This window comes from Anguilla rostrata, chromosome 14 (assembly GCF_018555375.3).
Source record: "Anguilla rostrata isolate EN2019 chromosome 14, ASM1855537v3, whole genome shotgun sequence".
Lineage (NCBI taxonomy): Eukaryota > Metazoa > Chordata > Actinopteri > Anguilliformes > Anguillidae > Anguilla > Anguilla rostrata.
The window spans coordinates 18,994,039-19,014,241 of record NC_057946.1 but is presented as its reverse complement, the minus strand read 5'-3'; the positions used below and the strand labels follow the sequence as shown (position 1 = coordinate 19,014,241).

Below are 20,203 nucleotides of genomic sequence, written 5' to 3'. Positions count from 1 at the left end.
GATTTAAACTCAGAAGAAACCTGGCAAAACTACTGGCTGAAGTGTTATGAAAATAAAATGTACATAGAACATAAAATTTCAGTTTTATTGCATTCACATATTCACAAATATCTACAGCAATCCAACTCTCTTTATGAAATTTTATTCTACTACTATGTCTTACATAGTTGTTCTGGAAAATGAGACCCACATACTTCACTTATTATTGCTTTTTTGCCTATGTTTACATATTTACATTTTTACTGTTTTGAATGATTAATAAGTGTAGACCAAGGGTGTCAAATTCTTGATATCTTCATAAGATCATGGAGGTCCAGCTGGGTATTTATTTTATTTTATTTTATTGAATGTTTATTTTGTTCTAATTACCTTGGCCGGCAATTTGCACAGTTGTTCATTTATATGTATTGCATTTCCCAGAATAATATACATAGGCAATCTTTAGAGGCATCTTCAGGAAATCTCCTGAGGCAATATGCAGTCTGATCAAGAAATAGAAAAATAAGTAAATGACTCTGGTAATTAAAAAAGAAATCACTGACAGAGGGAATTTGGAGGAAGACACAGACCTGACCTCAGGTGATTTGTAAGTTGGATATAAATTGGACATACATCAGTCACAGCATAACAAAACACAGATGTCCTTATTTTATTGGTACCACAGGAATGGAATATTGCTCTAGTCATGTTTAATGCAATGAAATATGAAGAATTAAAATGTGCAGACTCTGATCTTATCTGGTCAAGGCTGGCCCAACATGCATTAAAAACATAAAAACAGGTCAAACATACATTTTGTGACACTTGCTGACGTCACAGCGACAGGACACATAGAGGTCTAGGCGCAGAGAGTTCAAAGTAGTAACGTTTGTGAAGCTAGCTACCCAGCTAACTTTCGCATCTGGCTAACGTATATGGCACTGAAATTGTTGTTGCTAGTTATAAATCGCGTTTATAACTAACTTATCGTAAGTATTATTTATTAGCTAGTCTGATTATTTCATTTCGTAAATACAGATTTTTCTTTTGGGTAACTTAACTTGGGTTAGTATACTCAAGTAGCTAGCTAAATTAAATGGACCATTCCGATTTAGCCAGCTATCGTGTAGCTGACGATATTTAGCAAGCAAGCTAGTTTAGCTGTCGTGCCGGTGCGTTTTGGTTGCTGGCTATTTGTCTATGCTAATGGTTACGTGCTCAGCAGACCTGCTTGTTGGACAACTTTATTTTTGTTTCTAAAAATACTGGGGAAACCACCCAGGAATTTGGTTTTATTTTTCGAATGTCACGGAAGAAACAAGCAGCACAGGCCCAGAATGGAAACAATGAGTCCCACGGATAAACGGATAAGGCACCAGAGATGTCCGTGACAGTGGTTACCCTGCCGGTCTTAGGAACAAATCGAAAGCGCTGATACTGGAGGTCTGAACCCTGGCCCGGTACTGTGCGTGGTCTGCATCCCTAGCAGGTGGATGTGCATGGGCCCTGGGTTGAAGCCTACAAACTCCTCACACTTAACAGATTTCCTTCTTGATAGTGATACAACTTGAATAGCTAGCAAGCTTGCTAAGAACTCCTAGGTGTAATGTTCGCTGTCAGACTGATTAACTTTAGCCGTCTAGCTAGCTGGCTAACCTTGTTCCATCGGGGTTTGCATCATTCCGTGAGAAACTTCCAGGTAACTGGCGATATATAATAACTACCGCTGATTTTGATATTACTTTAGCTAGCTAAACACAAGAAGGTGGCATGTAGCTAGCGTACAGTGTGACTTCATATGCGATAGCTATCATGCTAGTGATGCAATTAAGAATAGCCAACTAGCTATGAGCTAACTAGGGCGCTACGAAGAAACTGGTTACATTAAACTGTAGGCTATCTGTGATTTTTGTGTGTGCGTTAAACCGCGTCAGTGACATGACTTATGAATCTGATGGATTTTAACCATAAACTTTAAAACGGACTATGAGAGACTTCATTCCTACTAACCTGGAAAATAAATGGGCTAGGGCGTTACTAAAAAATACGTAGTTTGCGGGCGAAATAGTTGCTCTGGTGTCACCAGTACCGCAGCATGAAGGTACAAACTCATGCAAGTGTTAGAATTGAAACTTGTAACTCAAATGCATCTCTACATGACGCAGTGGAGCGTATTGAAATGACAAAAACATTAGACAAACACAATTATTTGCACAACCCTGAATATGCATCCCGGGTTGAAGCGGAGACGGGGTCGCAACCCACTCCTCGCATTTTCTCTTCATCAACATTTATTAGGACTGAACTAAATTGCACCCCTGAGGAGCTCAGCAATGGGACATTGACTGAACCGTTAAAAAACCCGGGCTGTGAGGATGAGAGTCGGGATGGAGATGATGTGCCTCAAATATCAAAGGATTGCAAATATACCGCAATCAGCGAGGACGAGGACCTCAGCTACGAGCTTCAGCAAGCCTATAGAATATTTCATGGATTTCTCCTAGAAAAGCACAAGGCAATCACAGCCCCGTTCATGCAACCTATGAACACAGAGGATCACGTTGATAGTGACCGTGTCCAGCCGCCAATGTGGTTCAGGAGGATTGAGGAGAAATTCATCAACAAGGAATACGAGACTATCACGGAGTTTGTGGCTGACTTCAGGCGGATGCTAGAGAACTGTTACAGGATTCATGGCGTCGACCACTGGATCTCCAAACAGGCTCAGAAATTGGAGATTATGCTGGAACAGAAATTGACATTGCTGTCCAGGTAAGCACAGAATCATATCATTGGTCACATTCAGCTCTTAAAAAAAAAAAAAAAGCAATCCATATTTGAAAGACCGTCCATAAGTTCTTTAGAAAAAAACACGGATTCTTTCCAAAAGAGCTCAATCAATTTCAAGTTGCAATTAAATCTGCATGTCGTACGAGCATTTAAGGGAAGACTACTGATGGAATGGGAATGGTCCTAAGCATGAATTAATATTACATGATGAAATGTATAGCAGAACATTCAACTGAGCATGCAATTTGTCTTGGGTAGGTTTGCATGCAAGTAATCAAAGAACAAGTCCATTATTAAAACAAGGAACCTGGGCCTGCTGGATGGCTGATCCAGTTACAGTATTATTATTATTCAAGTGAAAATACAAGTAATTTGGGCTCGTTTGGGAAGTTGTGGCCTCACTTCAGACTTTCTGTCTACTTTTCTTTCATCTCATTTGTTTCTGAAATACACTTTCCCCTTGTGAATTTGCCCCATGTTGTCCCACCAAACTTATAGTGTACCTTAAATTAAGAGTACACTGAAGTCACTTTAAGCTTTGCCAGAATCCAGAACCAGGTAGAACTGGGGATTCCTGTGTGGTTCTCTCCATGAGATATGGAACCGTGCTACTTCAGCACTACACTGAAGCTAGTTGACTACCTGGTACAACAGGCAGAGTTGTTACACCTGCCCCATGGCACTGCCAGTTAGGAGAGAGAGAGGTCCTAGATATCCTGTTTCTAGAAAGGAACGTTTTTGGTTTTGTTGGAATATTACTCTTAAGTTGAACTATTGAACTGTGTTACATTATTGCTGTCTTTGTTAAAAAAAGTTTAGAAAATGTGATGCTTCTCAGCCACCTCTTAGTCTTTACTGGTCTTTTGGTCAGTGGGAGTGACGTGAATGGAAATGTGCAAGAAACCTTGGCCTTTTGCCAGACAAGCCAACTGTGACTCTTGAAAATCGTGCCATGTAGTTACAATTGTCCCATGTTCTGTCCCTGTTTAGGGTAGACTGGCTTTTTCTTTGCTAATGTCACAGTGAGACAAAAACAATATGTGGATGCGTAACATTTAAAGGTGCCATATTTCAAGAGCTGTATGATGGTACTGCTTTGACTTTCTCATTTTCCCATCCTCACTCCCTGGACTCCAGAACCCTGAGAGAAAAAACGTCGCTGGCTGTCACCTCGAAGGGTCGCTTCGGGATTGAAGAGGAAAAGGGGATTGGAAGCACCTCCACGAGGCGACGCTCTATGCCCCGCAACCTGTCCAATTTAACAATGGGCGCCAGTGAGTCCATCATGGTGCAGGCCCTAAGGCTGGAAGAGCAGCAGAGAGCCAAAGAGGAGAAGAGGTAGGATGCTGTGTGAGGGGTAATTCTCATGATGGAGGGAAAGGTTCTCCTAGTACTAGTGAAAGAAAGAAAAAATCACAAGGAAGATACTATAGAGCCTTTCAAACAATGTGTATTTTAACCAAATCACATCTTTGAATGAAACTGAAAACAAAAACTGTCAATATTGACTGGGATTCCAAACCTTAGTCTGACTAGCTTACGGGCTGTACTTGTATGGCACAAAAGAGACATTTTGATTAGGTATTAAGGTAGGTAATGGCATAGGCCTATACGCTATGTTGTTCATGTTACGGCTATATGTTTCAGCCTTCAGAAATATAGCCTATTAATGACCTTATGTTGTCTCACAGAACTTCATTCTATTTTAGCCCTTACCTTTTTTATTACTGCAAATCTAGAGGCCCACTTTAGAAAGTTGTGAACTTGCTACTGTTTTGCTAAACGAACAGCCTGCCACTTGTACTATAGAATAGGAATTGCACTGTTGAAGAGATTGATGTGTTCTTTTATTATAAGACCAAGTTAGCGGCTACAAAGTTTATAGACACGACTAAAGCTATCCCAGCATGCATTAGGCAAGAGGCAGGAATACACCCTGGACAGGTCGCAAATCCATCGCAGGGCACACACACCGTTTACGCCTACAGGCAATTTTGAATATTCAGTCAGCCTAACTTGAACGATTTTGGACTGTGGGAGGAGACCGGAGTACTCTGAGGAAACCAACACAGACACGGGAAGAACATGCAAACTCCACACAGAAAGGCCCCGACCAGGATCCTGTGAATGTAATAGTTATAATTGTTTGAAAGAAGCAGGTCTTAATCTCGTCTTTTCTCAAACGCAGGCAGCGGGAACAGGAGAAGAAGGAGGCAGAGGAGGCGTCTGCTAAAGAGCTGGAGGAGTGGGAGCAGAGCCTGCTGGCCCAGGCCTCCCCGTGGTCCATAGACACGCTGTGGGAACTGCCTGCAATAGGCCACTTCCTGTGTCTGGCCCAGACGGCTCTCAACCTGCCCGAGATCGTGTTCTTTGAGCTGGAGCGCTGCCTGCTCATGCCCCGCTGCAGCACCTTCCTGGCTAAGGTCATGACCTCCCTGCTCTGCCACCCCCAGAGACGGGCCACCCTGCACCGCCGCCCCACCCTCCCGTACCGACGCTGGGAAGCGGCTCTCCGGCAGAAGGTGCTGGGCTGGTACCGGGCGGTGGGACGGGCGGGGGACCCGGGGACCTGCGCCGAGCAGCTGGGCCTCTGCCCGCAGTTCTTCCGCATCCTGGGGGAGGTCAGCCCCCTGGAGGAGAGACCCTTCCACCTGCTGCCGTTCAACAAGCGCATCTGGCTGCTGAAGGGGCTGTGCGACTTTGTGTACGAGAACCAGAAGGAGGTGCAGGACGCGGTGCTGGGCCAGCCCATCCACGAGTGCAGGGAGTCCATCCTGGGCTATGACGGGCGCGACAACGCGTACATCCACTTCCCTCACTTCTGCGGGGCGGACCTGCGCATCTACTGCCAGAGCCCGTGCTCTTCCCCCAACTTCCCCTTCCCGCCCATCTGTGTACAGAGGCTGGAGTGGGAGGAGACGGACGGTGGAGATGGGGAATCCAAGGGTCACCGTGTTTCTACGGCAACAGGGCAGCAGGAAGTGAAAGAAGAGACTGACTATTGCAGGGGTGTAGCTGAGGTGAAAGAGGACGATTGTGACACCACAGGTGGCACATTACACCGGTGGAGGCTGACTGAAGTCCTCGTGCAAGGCGGGGGAAAGGCTGCCTTTAAAACGGAGCTAGACCAGAAAGGGCAAATCCACACCCACCATCCCTGTAGGGAGGGGGACAACAATCCCAGCACGAAAAATTCAAAAGGAGGCTCTGTGGAGGCGCAAAACAACCCAGAAGTGAAGCAGGAAGGGTTTCTAGGGTGTGTGAAGAAGGAGTCCTGTGAACCAAGCCTACAGGGTAGAGAGGGACAAAAGAGCAGTAAGAGGACTTTTCCTGCTAAGTCAGATGAGACATGCGGTGTTGCGGTCTCGCTTCGCTCCAGAGAGGCAGATGAAATGAGTGCTAAGTCCCAGGACCCCTGCCCTGCGTGTGGCACCCACATGAGCCCAAAGCAGGTACGCCAACACTGCTGCCAGAAGGAACCAGCACCCAAGACAGCCTTCACGGAGCACTCGCCACTCGAGCACTCACCGGCGACGAAGATCAGCAGATTGCGGACCAAGAAAAAGAAAAGAAAGAAAAAGAAAGTGAAGGAAGAGGGGACACAGGAGGAGCAGAGCAAACCAGGGGGGAAGCGGCACAACCTCGTCAAAGCTTTCAAGAACAACCTGATGAAAGTAGCCACCACAGAAAAGAAAAAGGGCAAGAGGAAGAAGCGGAAGTTGGGTGAGAAATGTTTGTTGTCTTTGTTGACCCACAAAATTTTTTTCTACTTTTGGTCCAAAGTGGCGCACAGTTTCTACTTGTTTTATTTTCAGGCTTGATGATAAGCTAGCAGCATTGCAATTATGCGTGCCCATGCATCATCATAACCAGGCAGCGAATCATTATACAAGAAAGCATCCTATCCTATGCTATCATATCGTTTTTAATGGAGAAGTTGGTCCCATCTGCAGTCTGAATACATGTGGCCCTACTCATGCGTCTCTGAAATATCTTATCCAGTAATACATATTATGTAGTGCTTTCTTTTCTTCACAGAATTTTAATAGTTCTGTACATTTGATATTCTCATTGTTCCTCCTTACTGTTCCTTCTTGCTTTATTTATCTTAGTATAATGTCTTTGGTAAGGGAGCTAAGGGTGTTTAATATTTTGCTGTAGATTTCCATAGTTTCCTGGAGGCATGACCTGTATTTTCACATATATAGCACTAACATATGTGTCTGTTTAGGCAAGAAGTTTGAGTCTAAAAAGGTTGCAGCAAAGAAGAGAAAAGCTGATCCTAAACTCCCAGTTGAGCCTACTTTTCGGGTAAGGTGCTGTAGTCTCCTGGATAAATGTACCAGTGATTCTACTTTTATTTTTATGTAGTGGATTATTGGCAATCAGTGTATGCAAACTCACGTCTGTGTTCACATCAGAAGTGTGTAATTGGGCCAATTATGCTGAGGCCATTACAAACATTCCTTACTTCCATACCTGATGTGCCCTATGCTTTTCAAGCTTCTGCAGTTTGTCTGGAAGTTTTAGAAGCTTCAGATCACATTCTCAAAGTTGACTCACTAGATAGACTAGCATCTGCATTGTGTATAATTCAATTTAGCTACGTTATATGACAATAGGCAGTGGTCATAGGGAATAGACGTATTGGTTGATTCTGTGGTGTTTAGTTTTTTGAATGGATGGTCTTCATCTGTGTTCACACTGTTTGCCATAGGCAAACACCAGGGCATTTTCTGTACAAAATGTGAGGCTTTAGATATTACTTTCATGTTCAAATAGTGAAAATTTATATTAGACAAGTCAAGTAAATACGAATAGTAGTGTAGCCAGTAAAGATAATCTCATCGGTAAGTTAAAATTTTTTCTTCCACTATGAAAATGTATTAATTTGGAATGTGTACCTTCACTTCATAACTACTGTGATTTTCACAAAATTGTTGTTTTTCTTTCAGCTGGTGTGCACTAGTCTGGAGGAACTCAGGGAGCTGATCGGCAAAACGGAGGACGAGCTGGATGAGCTGGAAAGTACAAAGAAGAAATCGGTTAGTGAGAGGGAACACACCTCCCAAAAAATTACCCAGAATATGACAGATTTCATTTATCTTTTTTTTTAACTCAGAGATTGGAGACTGAAGCATGTGAGTTATGTGGCTAATATAATGACTACAATTAATATAATGAATATAATTACTGTAGTACATTCCTCACATTAGGATGTGCCATGCACTTTCAAATGAATTCTGTAAAGACCATGTAGAAGGCACAGCTCAATAAAAACAGTCTGACACTTATTCAATGGGCTTTAGTGGTGGTGAAAGCCTATGGCATTGACTGGAACACTATCTTTAGCGGCCTGTCATTTTTTGAAGGGGCGATGGTACTTTAGAAGAGAAGCAGTGAAGGACCTGCACATCACCCTCATCAGACTGCTCAATGAGCTCTCGCCCTGGGAACCCAAATTGGTCAAGGCTTTCCAGAGGAACAGGTAACCCACACACAGGCTGCATGGTACTGGGAGCCATTCAAATTGTGATGAGTAATGATGTGATAATTTCTAGAAGACTATAGCTGTATGTGGCTCAGTATGTGAACTGCTTAAAATGATTCACTGGTATTCAGAGCTAATATTTGAATTTATCTATGTTCATTGTTGTTTTTCAGCTATGCAATATAAAGCCAACTTGCAATGGCAGTGGCATTGAAGAATTAACTTTCAGTATGAACAGAATTAACTGTGGTCTGTGATAGAAGCCAATGCGTTGAACTGTAATTGCATATTTACTTAATTTTGTTTCCTCAAAGGGCACGTTTAAAAAAGGATTATGATGATTTCAAGAAGCATCCCGACTACAACAACTTTGTCCGAGAGGAGTGGACTGGGGAGGAAGGGGATGCAGTCTTGGGCAAAGACAGCCATTCATCATCCACTGATAACACCAGAGTGACTGAGGGAGAAGACAAACAGGACCAGACAGCTAAGAGGGACCCAACAGCAGGTAGACATTTCAGGCTGTCTCAACACTAATCAGTGTTTGCACATACCTTACAGTCAACATTACATGAGAATGAACAGCAAAGGGAATAGAGAATAATTTTCCAGTCTATTTGCGGTTTTCTTGATTGATATAAAATGTTTTATGACATTAATTAATTACAATGTATTTTGTGAAAGTGAAATGATTTCCTTTCTGTTAAAGGATATATTTCCATCCTGTAAAGTCATTGGACATCGTTTAGTTGTGTACGTTTGGCAGCTTTAGGAGGTTTTAGCTAGTTCTTACCCTGATTACTCAAAATCCTGATTACAAAAACACAATATATGGCTACATTAATATTATTTACTACTGTCATTAATTTGGGACCAATGTAATATAATTGGACTAATGTCATATAGTTGGACCAGTCTTTTAAAAACCTGCTAACTTGTATTAAACAATTGTCTGTTAGAGTTGCAGTTGATTCATCCTGATCTAGCTAAAATCTTGATTAGAAGCAGGAGGAAACAAGTGGCCTTTTGGGGCCTTTCCCATTACAGTTGTTTATGACAGACTCAAATTGTGACCGTTTTGTTTTCCTTTCTCTTTTTTGACATTTCCTTTTATTTCTTAATTTATTGTGATGTTTCCAATTACTTATCCTTATTACTTCTGTTTTGCAGAGGACACTAAGCAGCAAGGAATGGAGACAATGGGAAGGACCCGGGCAGCTAGACGTGAAGGTGTTGTCTCCGATGAGCACAAACTACCTTTGAGGAACTCAAAAAGGCGACACAGTGCAAGTACAGATGAAGAACTGACTCCCATCAAGAAAAACAAGAATAGCGGTGAGGAACAAACAGATGAAACGGCGAAGGAGGTGAATGCTGCTGCACAGAACCTTGCCACAGAAACCTCCAAGGTTACGACACCTACGGCTGTTTTCTACAAGGGCTCCACGCCCATCCAGGCCTTGCTAGCCAAGAGTGTCGGGAACAAAGTGACCTTAATCAGTCAGCCAGCGGCAGCTACGATCATGGCCAGCCAGGTGCAAAACAAGCCAGCTGTCTCCCTGCAAACAACCAAACAGTCAGCAATCCCAGGACAGGCACTGCAACCAGCACCCACACCAAAGAGTCCTGCGCACACTACGCCTGGGGGCTTGGATCTACTCAGGAAGAGCAGCACCAGTCCAGTGAAGATTGCAGTTCAGCCAGTGCTGGATCAGAAAACCGGGGAGAAAATCTTGCAGCAAGTGGTCATCCTACCTTCTAACCTGCTTATCCAGCAGCAGAAGATTCCTGTTCCTGTCTCCAAAGTAACCGTTCCACTGTCCAGCTCTTCTTGCTTCACTAGGGCAGATGATACTAACAAGATTCCCATACAACAGGTAGCTCCACTGACCGGGGCTTGTAGCAGAAGCCCATCTACAACTACCATTTCCCCTAGTTTGCCAACTTCTGTAACATCCACTTACATGGGTGCCTCCATCTCCAAAACACTTAGCACTCAGAATGTAGTTAAAACTAGATCCCCTGTCACTAGTGGCACATCAACAAATTCTAGCAGTCCTCCCGACTCAAAGCAAGAGCTTAAGACTGTATGCATCAGGGACTCGCAGTCAATCCTCGTCACCACGAGAGGGGGTAACACAGGGGTGGTCAAAGTTCAAACCTCTGACCAAAATGTACCTGGCTCCTCACCTCCAAGCCCTGTCATCACTATTTCCCCACAATTCCAAGCGTTCCTAGTTTCCAAGTCCTGTTCTCCTACAGCCTCTGCTCCGCCAGCCCTTCCCAGCACAGCTACAGCTGTGACGGCACAGACTTTCAGCAAATCTGCATCCTTTGTTAGCCCATCCCAGGCTCCCTCTACTATTTCCATTCCAGTCAGTGCAAGTCAGGCAGGAGGGACTATTGTGAGCTTTGCCTTAAGCCAGCCCTATAATGCCTATATTCCTTCTCCATTAATTGCAAACAAATGTAACAAAACTGCCCAGCATTCAGTTGTTACCAATCCAACTTTGGCAGCAACTCCTCAAAGTAACGTCAGTGTCACATCATCCTGTGGTAAAAGTGGCATGATAATCACTCCAGCATCTTTGGTGCAGTATGCCTCCAAACCCCCAGTTAAGCGGGCTCAAGCAGATGAAAGGCTAGCCGATAGGCCTCCCTTCCAGAAGGTCATCCTTGTCTCTCCACCTTCAAGCATAGCTACGTCTCTTGGAGCATCCCAAGCTGTCCCCTGTACTGCTTCCCCTGCTGTCTCAGCCCCTAGGCTGATGCTGATAAGTCAAGCGCCTTCATCTGGTGACCGCTCTGCAGTTAGCATTCCAAAACCGACACTATCCACTGACACCAAGTCAGCATCCTTGACCCCGGCATCTCAAGTCATGGACATGAAGGTTGGACTCAACCTTAGTCAAATCATCAGTAACAGTGCTACCAGCACCATGCAGAAAGTCCAGACCATCGGACTACTGCCAGATTTGACAGCCCAGTTACCGACAGAGGCCTTGAACTCAGGCAAGCAAGTCCGCCTGCCTACAGCAGAATTGGCAGCAAAAAGCTCATGCATAAATGTACCCAGACCAGGACTTGCTGCAAATGCATCAGGCGGTCTGATTCTTGTTCAGGCTACCAGTACACCCGCTGGCATTAATGTTTCACCCTCAGGAAATGTAGGTCCAGCTAATGTTAGTGAACGACCTGATGGGAAAATGCTTTCAATCTCCTCTTTTAAAACTGGGCATTTAGCATCAACATCTCTTCTAGCAGCTTCTTCACAGCAAAGTGTCTCATTGTCTAGCACCTCCTTAGTTTCTGCTGTGAGTGATACAAAAATAAGACAAGCTGTGGGAAGTGCTCCAAAGGCTATTGTGACTACTTCTGTTGGTGGTCTCGTCAACAAAGATCTAGCTTTAATGCACATGCCTCCGGCTAGGTCTCCTGCTGCAGGTGCTGTTCTTGGTAAACCACGATTTCCAGCGCCACTGACAAAATCCTTCCCTTTTAAAATGTCTCCTCTCAAAACCCCTCCTTCTACTCAAGCCCAGCCCTGCAACACCCCCACCAAAATGATCAGCACCCCAGTTTCTGCTCACCAACCTGGACTTCCTGATGTCAGCCCCCCAAATGAACCGGCCACTACTGTGCAACAGAGGATTGTGATCAACACCACCACCCCACTCGCTCCTGGAACCCACATCATAATCAACAACACAAGGTTCATCGTTCCTGCTCAAGGTCTTGGGCCTGGCAGCCATGTTCTTCTCATATCAAGCCCAGTTGTATCTCTCGCTTCGTCTCTAGGGGCAAACCCTCCATCCACAGCTCAGAAGGGTATAATGTCAACTAGTGCACAAATTCCTGCTGTCTTAGCAACTTCAAGCCCAAGGAAGACAACTCCAAGCACACTGCCCCTGCACAGCACCTGTGGGCCACCACCAACATCTCTGACTGAAAGCCCTTCATCTGCTGCTAACACTCCACATAAGACAACTACTGTAGGGAGGAGTCCTGTGAAAAGTCCTCTATTAATTAGTAGCCCCACTTCAGTTGCACAGGCTTCACAGTTCGTAAGACCTACATCCCCTGCCCAACAAGGCTTGTCGAGTCCCATGAGAACTGGAGCACTGTCTGCTGATGGGAAGGGTATGCCGATTGCGTCATTGCAGACTGTGGGTAACCACATGCAAAACTCTATTGTAATGGCTGTCCAGACAACAGGAGGTTCACAGACTAACACAGTACCAGCAAATTTGCATACAGGACTTGCAAACACATTACCTAAAATGCAGCTTATATCATCGGTGCAACCACTGGGAAGTGTCATTTCCAGAACACAGGCATTTTCAACAGCCACTACACCTCCAATAGGAAGCACGGTCTCCAGAATGCAGTCTGTGCCTGTTGCGACTGTCCCACCTACTGGGAGTGTCTTCAGCTGGAGACAGGCCTCCCCCATTGCAACTATTCAACCATCCATGACTGGTGTTATAATGGCTCCAGGTCAACTAGCCAAGCCCATGCAATCGGAACCCATCAACATGCCACAAGCTTCATCCAATCCCTCGCCTGCTGCAAGCAAGCAGGTCGCTTCGTCTGTTGTACTGGCAAGCTCCTCATCTAGTAAAATCCTAGTGAGTCCAGACGGTGCTGTTTTGAATGTCATCAGAAGTTCTGCCCTCTCTGGTTTGCCATCAGTGTCTAAGGCTTTGGCAACAGTGGTGGTTACGACCAGTTCCAATACAGGCAGGGTACTGCCAACACTGAAGACTGATTCCCTGTTGTCTACACAGGCAGAAAAAGGAGAGCCCAGTAACTGAAACAGAAGGCCAATATCCTTGAGACTTCTTCAGATTCCAACCTTTTCCATAACAGGATTCTGTTCAGCGAATAGAATTAAATACAATTGTATTTGGAAATCATTCTCCCGTTTTAGTTTTTTTTATGGGGAGCGGGGAGTGGAGCAGCACACTGAAGCTTGACTGTTTTTTTTTTGACCTTCAGTATCTTACATGGCGGTACTCTTGGACATTGGCATGTAAGAAATCCCATGTAGCTTCTAACCCATCAGTCTCTGGAACAGTTTGGTAAAACATTCAACATTTGTGTGAGATTTATTTAATTGATGTGTTTTCTATTTCTTAAAGCAAAGAATTTTAATATTCAGAAAGAGACATTTTGGGGAGGGGGGCGGGGGGGGGTGCCTTGTCAGAATTGAAGATAACTCAAGTTACTTGGAGAGGAAACTTCTAATGGCCAGTATACATATCTTTATGTACTTTGCTAGCTGGGTAGTGTTTTTTTCTATTCAGTTTGTATTTGAGAAGGTAGCTAAGCCAGGTATGAATGTTTTGTAGCATTTTACATTGACATTAAACCATTCTTTCATGACTAACGGTTTCTGTTGAATTGTCACTTATTTGAACATGGAGGTCAAGCAGACGGTTTACCCATAATTATGCAAATTATTCACACATTCTGCTTTTTGTAGCTGTCTTTGCCATTTAAAATGCTGATTTCACTATGAATTTAAATATATTCATATTTTGTTTGCTTTTCTTTAGAATGGTATTCATATTTATATCAAGGTGTCCATATTCTGTTAATTTGTCTGAGTAACTGTCAACCCCAGAATGCTTTGCAGCACCTCTACATTGTAAAACATCATATTTCCAGTCTGATAACTAGGTATTTGAGAAATGTGTGATCTTGTAAATGGGCTAATAGACACAAATCCATAAATAGACTCCAGTCATGTACTCTGTACATTAAATTTATATCTTGCTGTGAGAAGCTTCATGTTCATTTCTGCAGTGGTAGTTACCAGAGACAGGAAAGGTAGATTGGGATTCAGTGATCTGGAATACATTTGTGATTAATCTTGATACATTACATTACATTACATTATAGGCATTTAGCAGACGCTCTTATCCAGAGCGACTTACACAACTTTTACATAGCATTTTTACATTGTATCCATTTATACAGCTGGATATATACTGAAGCAATTTCAGTTAAGTACCTTGCTCAAGGGTACAACGGCAGTGTCCTACCCGGGAATCGAACCTGCGACCTTTCGGTTACAAGCCCAGTTCCTTACCCACTGTGCCACACTCTGCCCTTGATGTTTGATGTTTTGTTAAAAACATCCCACCCTTGCCAGTTAACTTCTGGATACCCACCCCCGCCAGGAGTCGAGGAGTAAGTGTATTTTATTGAGTAACGTTAGTCGTAAAATGCCTCTGATGACTCTGCACTTTAATGGTGTTATATGATGTCATTCCAATCCCAGAGTGATTTTTAGAAAATTTCAATAAAACGATAAAAAAAATTTTAACCAGTAGAAAGATTACATAAAAGTCCGTTCAAGCTAGCTCCAGCAACGTTAGCTAGCTACCAATGTTACGTCTTTGATGACGTGTGTAGCCTATATTAATGATAAAACCGTTCTTTGTGTCCTCATAGTCGAAGTGTCCCTGAGCAAGACACCTAACCCCTAATTTCTCCCAACAAGCTGATTGGTACCTTGCATGGCAGCCTTTCACCGTTGGTGTGTGAGGGTGTGTGAATGGGTGAATGAGACCCTGTTTACACTTTGTTTTAAAATGTGTCTTGGGTGATCGGATCACAGGTGGACAGCGCTAGGGACGCATTTGCCCACATACCTTTTGTAGTGTAAACGCTAGTGCGTCCTGATGCGTCCCCGACAAGGACGTAACAGGAAAATACGTCATCAATGCAGGACGTGATGGTTGTTTTGGTGACAGCGTGCCAACGCTCGAAAAAATGGAGAGGAGCACTGATGTACGTGGTTGGAGTGCGAGTGAAACCAGATGCCCACACATGTATATTAGTTCTTGAAACATTTTTGTTTTCTTAGCTAGCCCGTGCAAAACAAATCTGGTGCTTGTCTGGCTACAGACTGACGTAATGTGCGTGGGGCCCTTTGACCTTCTAGCGGAAGTGACGTAGGCAGTAACGAAATCTGAACACAAGTGGTCAGTTGGACACCTTGGAGACGCATGATAGACACTTGTGTGAATGGCGATGTGTCTCGGCTGTCCACTTGTGTTCGGATCACCGAAACACATTTTAAAACCAAGTGTAAACATGGTCTGAGAGGCATCAAGTGTAAAGCGTTTTGGATAAAAGCGCTATATAAATGCAGCTCATTTACCATTTACAAAGTAATGTGAAGAACCAGCCCCGTAATGCACAGTGTAAGTCTGTTGACTACACTTTTAGAAACAATGCAACATTAACGCTAAAGGCTATCACACAATTTATCAACTGCACATGCTATTTTTTTTTAATTGAGTGTGAATTGCACATGGATGTGCTCAACAGTATGAGAACCCATTTTTGCCACTTTGGATTAAGCAAATGTCTACTTTGTTGTCAAAAGAAAAACAGTCATACATTCATAATGCATGTAGTGCATGTTCATAAATTTTACTGTAACAGGTAGTTAATATTCAGGTACCGTGTAAAGAATATGGAAATCCTTAAAATTTTTGCAAGTGTTTGCAACAATATTTATTACTATGCAATTAGGGTAAATCACATTATCGTTCCTAAAATTTATTTGTGAATTACTTGTTGGTTGTGGACAATGGCACAATTATTTAAAAACAAATGAAAATGAAAAATCTAACTGCAGCAGGCCTTGTTGAACGGAATCCAGCACACTCGGTTCAGCAAGTGTTTAATGTAAAAACAAAGAAATCAGTGACCATAAAATTTAACAACCCCGTCTTTGGTTTTTGGTGGCTGACCCCCGCATGGGTTTCAGGGTGAGTAGGGAGGTGGTGAAGGACCAGAGGAAATCTTCTCATATGCTGGAGGAGCATTGGGAACCTGAAAAACAATCAGAATTTTCAAGCCATGTTAACTTCACAGCTCTTAGCGCATAACTGATTCAGTTACTCCTTTGTCACAATTGCAATGGCAATTAAATATCTTTCTGTCTTCTACATGAGATTAAAATAGTACAGGGTTCTATTTGGACCACTAGATCCATTTCTTCCAATGGAATATCTGCATATAAGAACACATCTTGAATGACGTGCTGCTTGAATGACAACCTGCTGCTCTCAGCTAACTTTTCCTCCACAGACAGATGATTCATCTCAGACCTTAAGTGATGTTTACTTATTTTTGATTGTCAGTCTATTATCTTCTTTGAATGATTTATTCCATCAGTGTACTAGGTTGGTACTGTAGCTCTTGTTTCTTCAAAGACATTGTTTTCATAGTGTGTGCACTCACTGTTCCATCCATGTTTCACTTCTATGGTAGTCTACCTAATTGTTTTAGGAATGTTCCAATTGTTGCTCTTCAGATGTATAACTGGTCACTTGACTGACCCCTAGAGGATAACAACTGAGATACAAGTTTAAATCCCTGTGACCTACGCAGTAAAATTTTCTGTGTTAAATAACTCTGATAGAGTGCATTTCATCCCTCTGTTGGAGTAAAAAATTATGGTGGACTTATTTTTATATATATATATATATATATATATATATATATATATATATATATATATATATATATATATATATATATATATATATATATAAATCTGTCCCCTTGGAATTTCACATTTTAATTCCACTCCTGCCGTTCAAAGCTCACACCAAACCCTTGAGTTACACTGCTGGAGTTACTCTTACCACATGCTGGAGATTGCTCAGCTCATTGAGTGCGACTTTGTTATCAGCAGCTTCTCCTTCACCTCTGTACTGGCCTGAGTTCACCATTGCCCTCCAGGACTGACCTGCATTTTGGGTCTGTGAGGAGAAAACGCATTTCTACAGTTTCTACAGTATATGCTTTACGCAAAACCGTTTTGTTTTGCTGGGCAAGAGTTGCTGTTTTGCAGCTGTTATTTATATTGGTCGGAGGGAACCACTAAACACCGAAATAAAAAACATACTTTATGTTGAAGAACTGATGAGCCTTTGGAGGTAAATAGCAGTATCTCACCCGGATAATTTTGTATCCACTCCTTCTCCTGTAGTACCAGCAGCCGATGATCAGAAGAGCTGCCAGAATGATAACCAGGAGTGCTATTCCTGCTGCCCTGTAAAATACAGAGAAGTCTGTGGTCAAAACTGATCTCAAGCAGAATAATCATTTATAAAATCCCCGAACAACCATATTCTTCTGTACCATGGTGTGCCAAACAATGTGGTACTACTGCAATGTACCCAGATCTTTTTTATTGTCTATATTCTCGTAACCGAGAATTCTTTTTTTGACCTAAACTTAACAACTTAAGTCGTTAACATTTACCAGTCGTGATACTACAAACAAATATGTAATTTCCCCCTGAATATAAAGAACAAAATCTAGAAAAATAAGTACTGAAAAATGTTTTAAACAATTCCACTAACTCTTCTGCACGGACGTATAATCCACCGCCTCTACTGGCGAAGTGAACGCTGAAGTCTCCGCGTGGCATAATGTCGCGTTTTAGGATCAGATTAGTTGACCTAAGGAAAAATTGAAAAAAAAACAAAACAAGAAAATCAGCTCTTGTAGATATCTAAATAATTTATTTATACAGGGGGTTACGTGTTATTTTTATTTGTGCGCAGACTGTCTCACTGAGTCATTCCAAGAATTAAAAAAAAAGAAAATAGTCTGTGACATTTATTGCAACAAGAACCCTTCAATCATTTGACGAATTTTATGGAATAACTGAAAAATTGTTTTTGCAAACCTAAATGTCACAGACTATTTGTTTTTCCATTAATTACCCCGTGAGGCAGTCTCCGTATATTGAATCTGTGGCATCAAACACCAGCATTCTCGACAATCGTCATTTTATTGCAGATTTAACTCAATTAATAAAATAAAATTCAATTAAGCATTCAATAAGCGATTGGTGTCCTCTCTATATAAGCACATAATTAATTATTGCATTCATCTCAGAACCGACGACAATAGACCTACCGTGCAGTTCTGATTTCGTGTTTGCGTAAAAGGGAAGAACACAATCTTACCTGAATTGGATAATTAAATTCAGGCGAACCGCAGCTTCAAGTGGCCAAACACTACAGAGAAGTCAGGACGCGATGACACATTCAGAGTGGCTGTTCCCAACTGAGATATTTTGCTTGGGAGAGGGGAGAACTCTTTGAGGGATAAAATTCTCATGACCGTCACGGGTTCTACGCTCATACTTAAATCCATTGAACCAGACTAATTAGCGTGAAAACCCAGCAGTTCTGAATATCCCCCAAACTAAAATCGACTCGTGAAAGTTGTCTGCTGACTGGTTTGCTCTGCCACAAGACTCCTAACCAGGAGACCTCAGACAGTGGTTTTCATCAATTCCTCCAGTAACAGAATAATCATAAATCAATCATTTGTGATTTATGAATTTTTCTGATCTTATTAACAGTAGTGGCGTCATAATTTAGATATCTGAATTGTGTCATTTTATCACATAAAATATACAATGAAGTAGGCCTAGTAATCATTATTTTTAGGCCTACAGCAATTTTTGACATTTCTGATGGAATTGCAGAGATGTCCAGCAGGAGTTTCAAATTCCTGTGGGTGAGGAATCCTGCAGGAGTTTGATATTTAATCCCTGCATGATTCCTGCTGGACTATGATCTGCTCTGCAGGATTTCCTAAAATCCTGAATATCTCCATTCAGACCTGCAGGATCTAAACCTGCAGATTTTTGTTACTGCATTTATAAAATATAGTACATCTTGACAATTGGTTTGAGCAATGTAGGATTTAATGTACAACATACAGAGATGGAATTTTGTGGGCTATCAAATCATAATCTTGCAGGGAAATTGTGAGGGACATCTTTGCAATGCAAGAGTCCTGTGGGAGTGACCTGCATGCATGACTTCCCTTCAAAATGTTCCTGCATCTATCATGCACCCATTTCTATAGGAATTTCTGTAGGAAATCATGTATGCTTTCCCTTCCTGAGCTCTGCAGGATAGCTGTAAGAGAACCTGCATGACTATGGCCTCCAAATCCTGTAGGTTTTCCTGCAGGACTCCTACAAAACATTTCTGTAGGATACCTGTATGATTCTTATAATGGTAAGTATGTAAATCATAGGCTCAGAGGGGGTTAATCAAATAAGCAAATAAGGAAATGCCTTGATTAAGAGAAGTTGTTTATGCTTTTGCAATCCCTGCCTCTGCCCAGAATATCTTCATAATCTGTATGGCATGGAATTATACAACTATTATCTTACATTCATTATGTTCAGAGTGTGATGCCTTGCCATTCTTTAAACCACTGAAATCTTCATTTGCTCTGATTTCCTTTTCAGCAGTAAGATGACTTGCATTTTTTTTGTTTATTGCCATTTTTCAGTGCATTTCACATTTTTCAGCACTGCAGTCTGCACATTCACAGTCTTTTCCTGCACCACAATGTGCATTGTTCCGTGTTATTGTATATTTAATGGAGCAGGTCTCATCTGCTTTCTGTGAAAAATCTCAACAATACCTTAACTTTTAAGGGCTGCAGCTGTCCTACATCCTAATGTTCTTCATTGCGGAATCTATACATTTCCATCTGTTCTGCTTTTCTTTCGCTCTTGTGGGTCATCCTCTTATTTCCTTCATTCATCAGCTTCAGGGTCTCTGGTTTTTGTCTAATGTATAGGAAATCAGGATTTAGGCTAACTAGTCACAGTGCCTAGCCAAGTGTCTGTTTTTTTTTTTTTGTTTTTTTTTCTTTGGCTGCAATACTAAATATAATATAGAATCTTCTCTTCCCTGTAGATCACTGGTTGCATCTTGAATATACAATATGGGAAGTAACCTATAATTAAGGATATTTACTGAAGAACAAGTTCACACATTAATGACAATAAAGATTTGATAACCTCTTTCGTTTTCTCAATAACAGGGGTATGGTTGTATTAAATTGACTGATTATGAAGAATGTTACCGTGTATAT

The 20,203-nt window shown here is 42.3% G+C and overlaps 2 protein-coding genes across 2 annotated transcripts; one reads left to right on the top strand and one right to left on the bottom strand.

Annotated features, from left to right (window-relative positions):
* The first annotated feature begins 832 nt into the window (after positions 1 to 832).
* Positions 833 to 13,649, top strand: LOC135238996 (uncharacterized bromodomain-containing protein 10). The gene is made up of 8 exons (XM_064307266.1): positions 833 to 2,751; positions 3,907 to 4,107; positions 4,958 to 6,492; positions 7,001 to 7,080; positions 7,725 to 7,814; positions 8,142 to 8,257; positions 8,575 to 8,768; positions 9,431 to 13,649. Exons 1-8 carry the CDS (start codon positions 2,075 to 2,077, stop codon positions 13,072 to 13,074), a joined length of 6,537 nt encoding a protein of 2,178 aa, XP_064163336.1. The 5' UTR covers positions 833 to 2,074; the 3' UTR covers positions 13,075 to 13,649.
* A 2,293-nt stretch (positions 13,650 to 15,942) lies between these two features.
* mlana (melan-A) lies at positions 15,943 to 18,418 on the bottom strand. Its single transcript, XM_064308976.1, has 5 exons — positions 18,265 to 18,418; positions 17,653 to 17,751; positions 17,243 to 17,339; positions 16,930 to 17,046; positions 15,943 to 16,111 (listed from the first exon to the last, which is right to left on the bottom strand). Exons 2-5 carry the CDS (start codon positions 17,718 to 17,720, stop codon positions 16,043 to 16,045), a joined length of 351 nt encoding a protein of 116 aa, XP_064165046.1. The 5' UTR covers positions 17,721 to 17,751; positions 18,265 to 18,418; the 3' UTR covers positions 15,943 to 16,042.
* Positions 18,419 to 20,203: the final 1,785 nt, after the last annotated feature.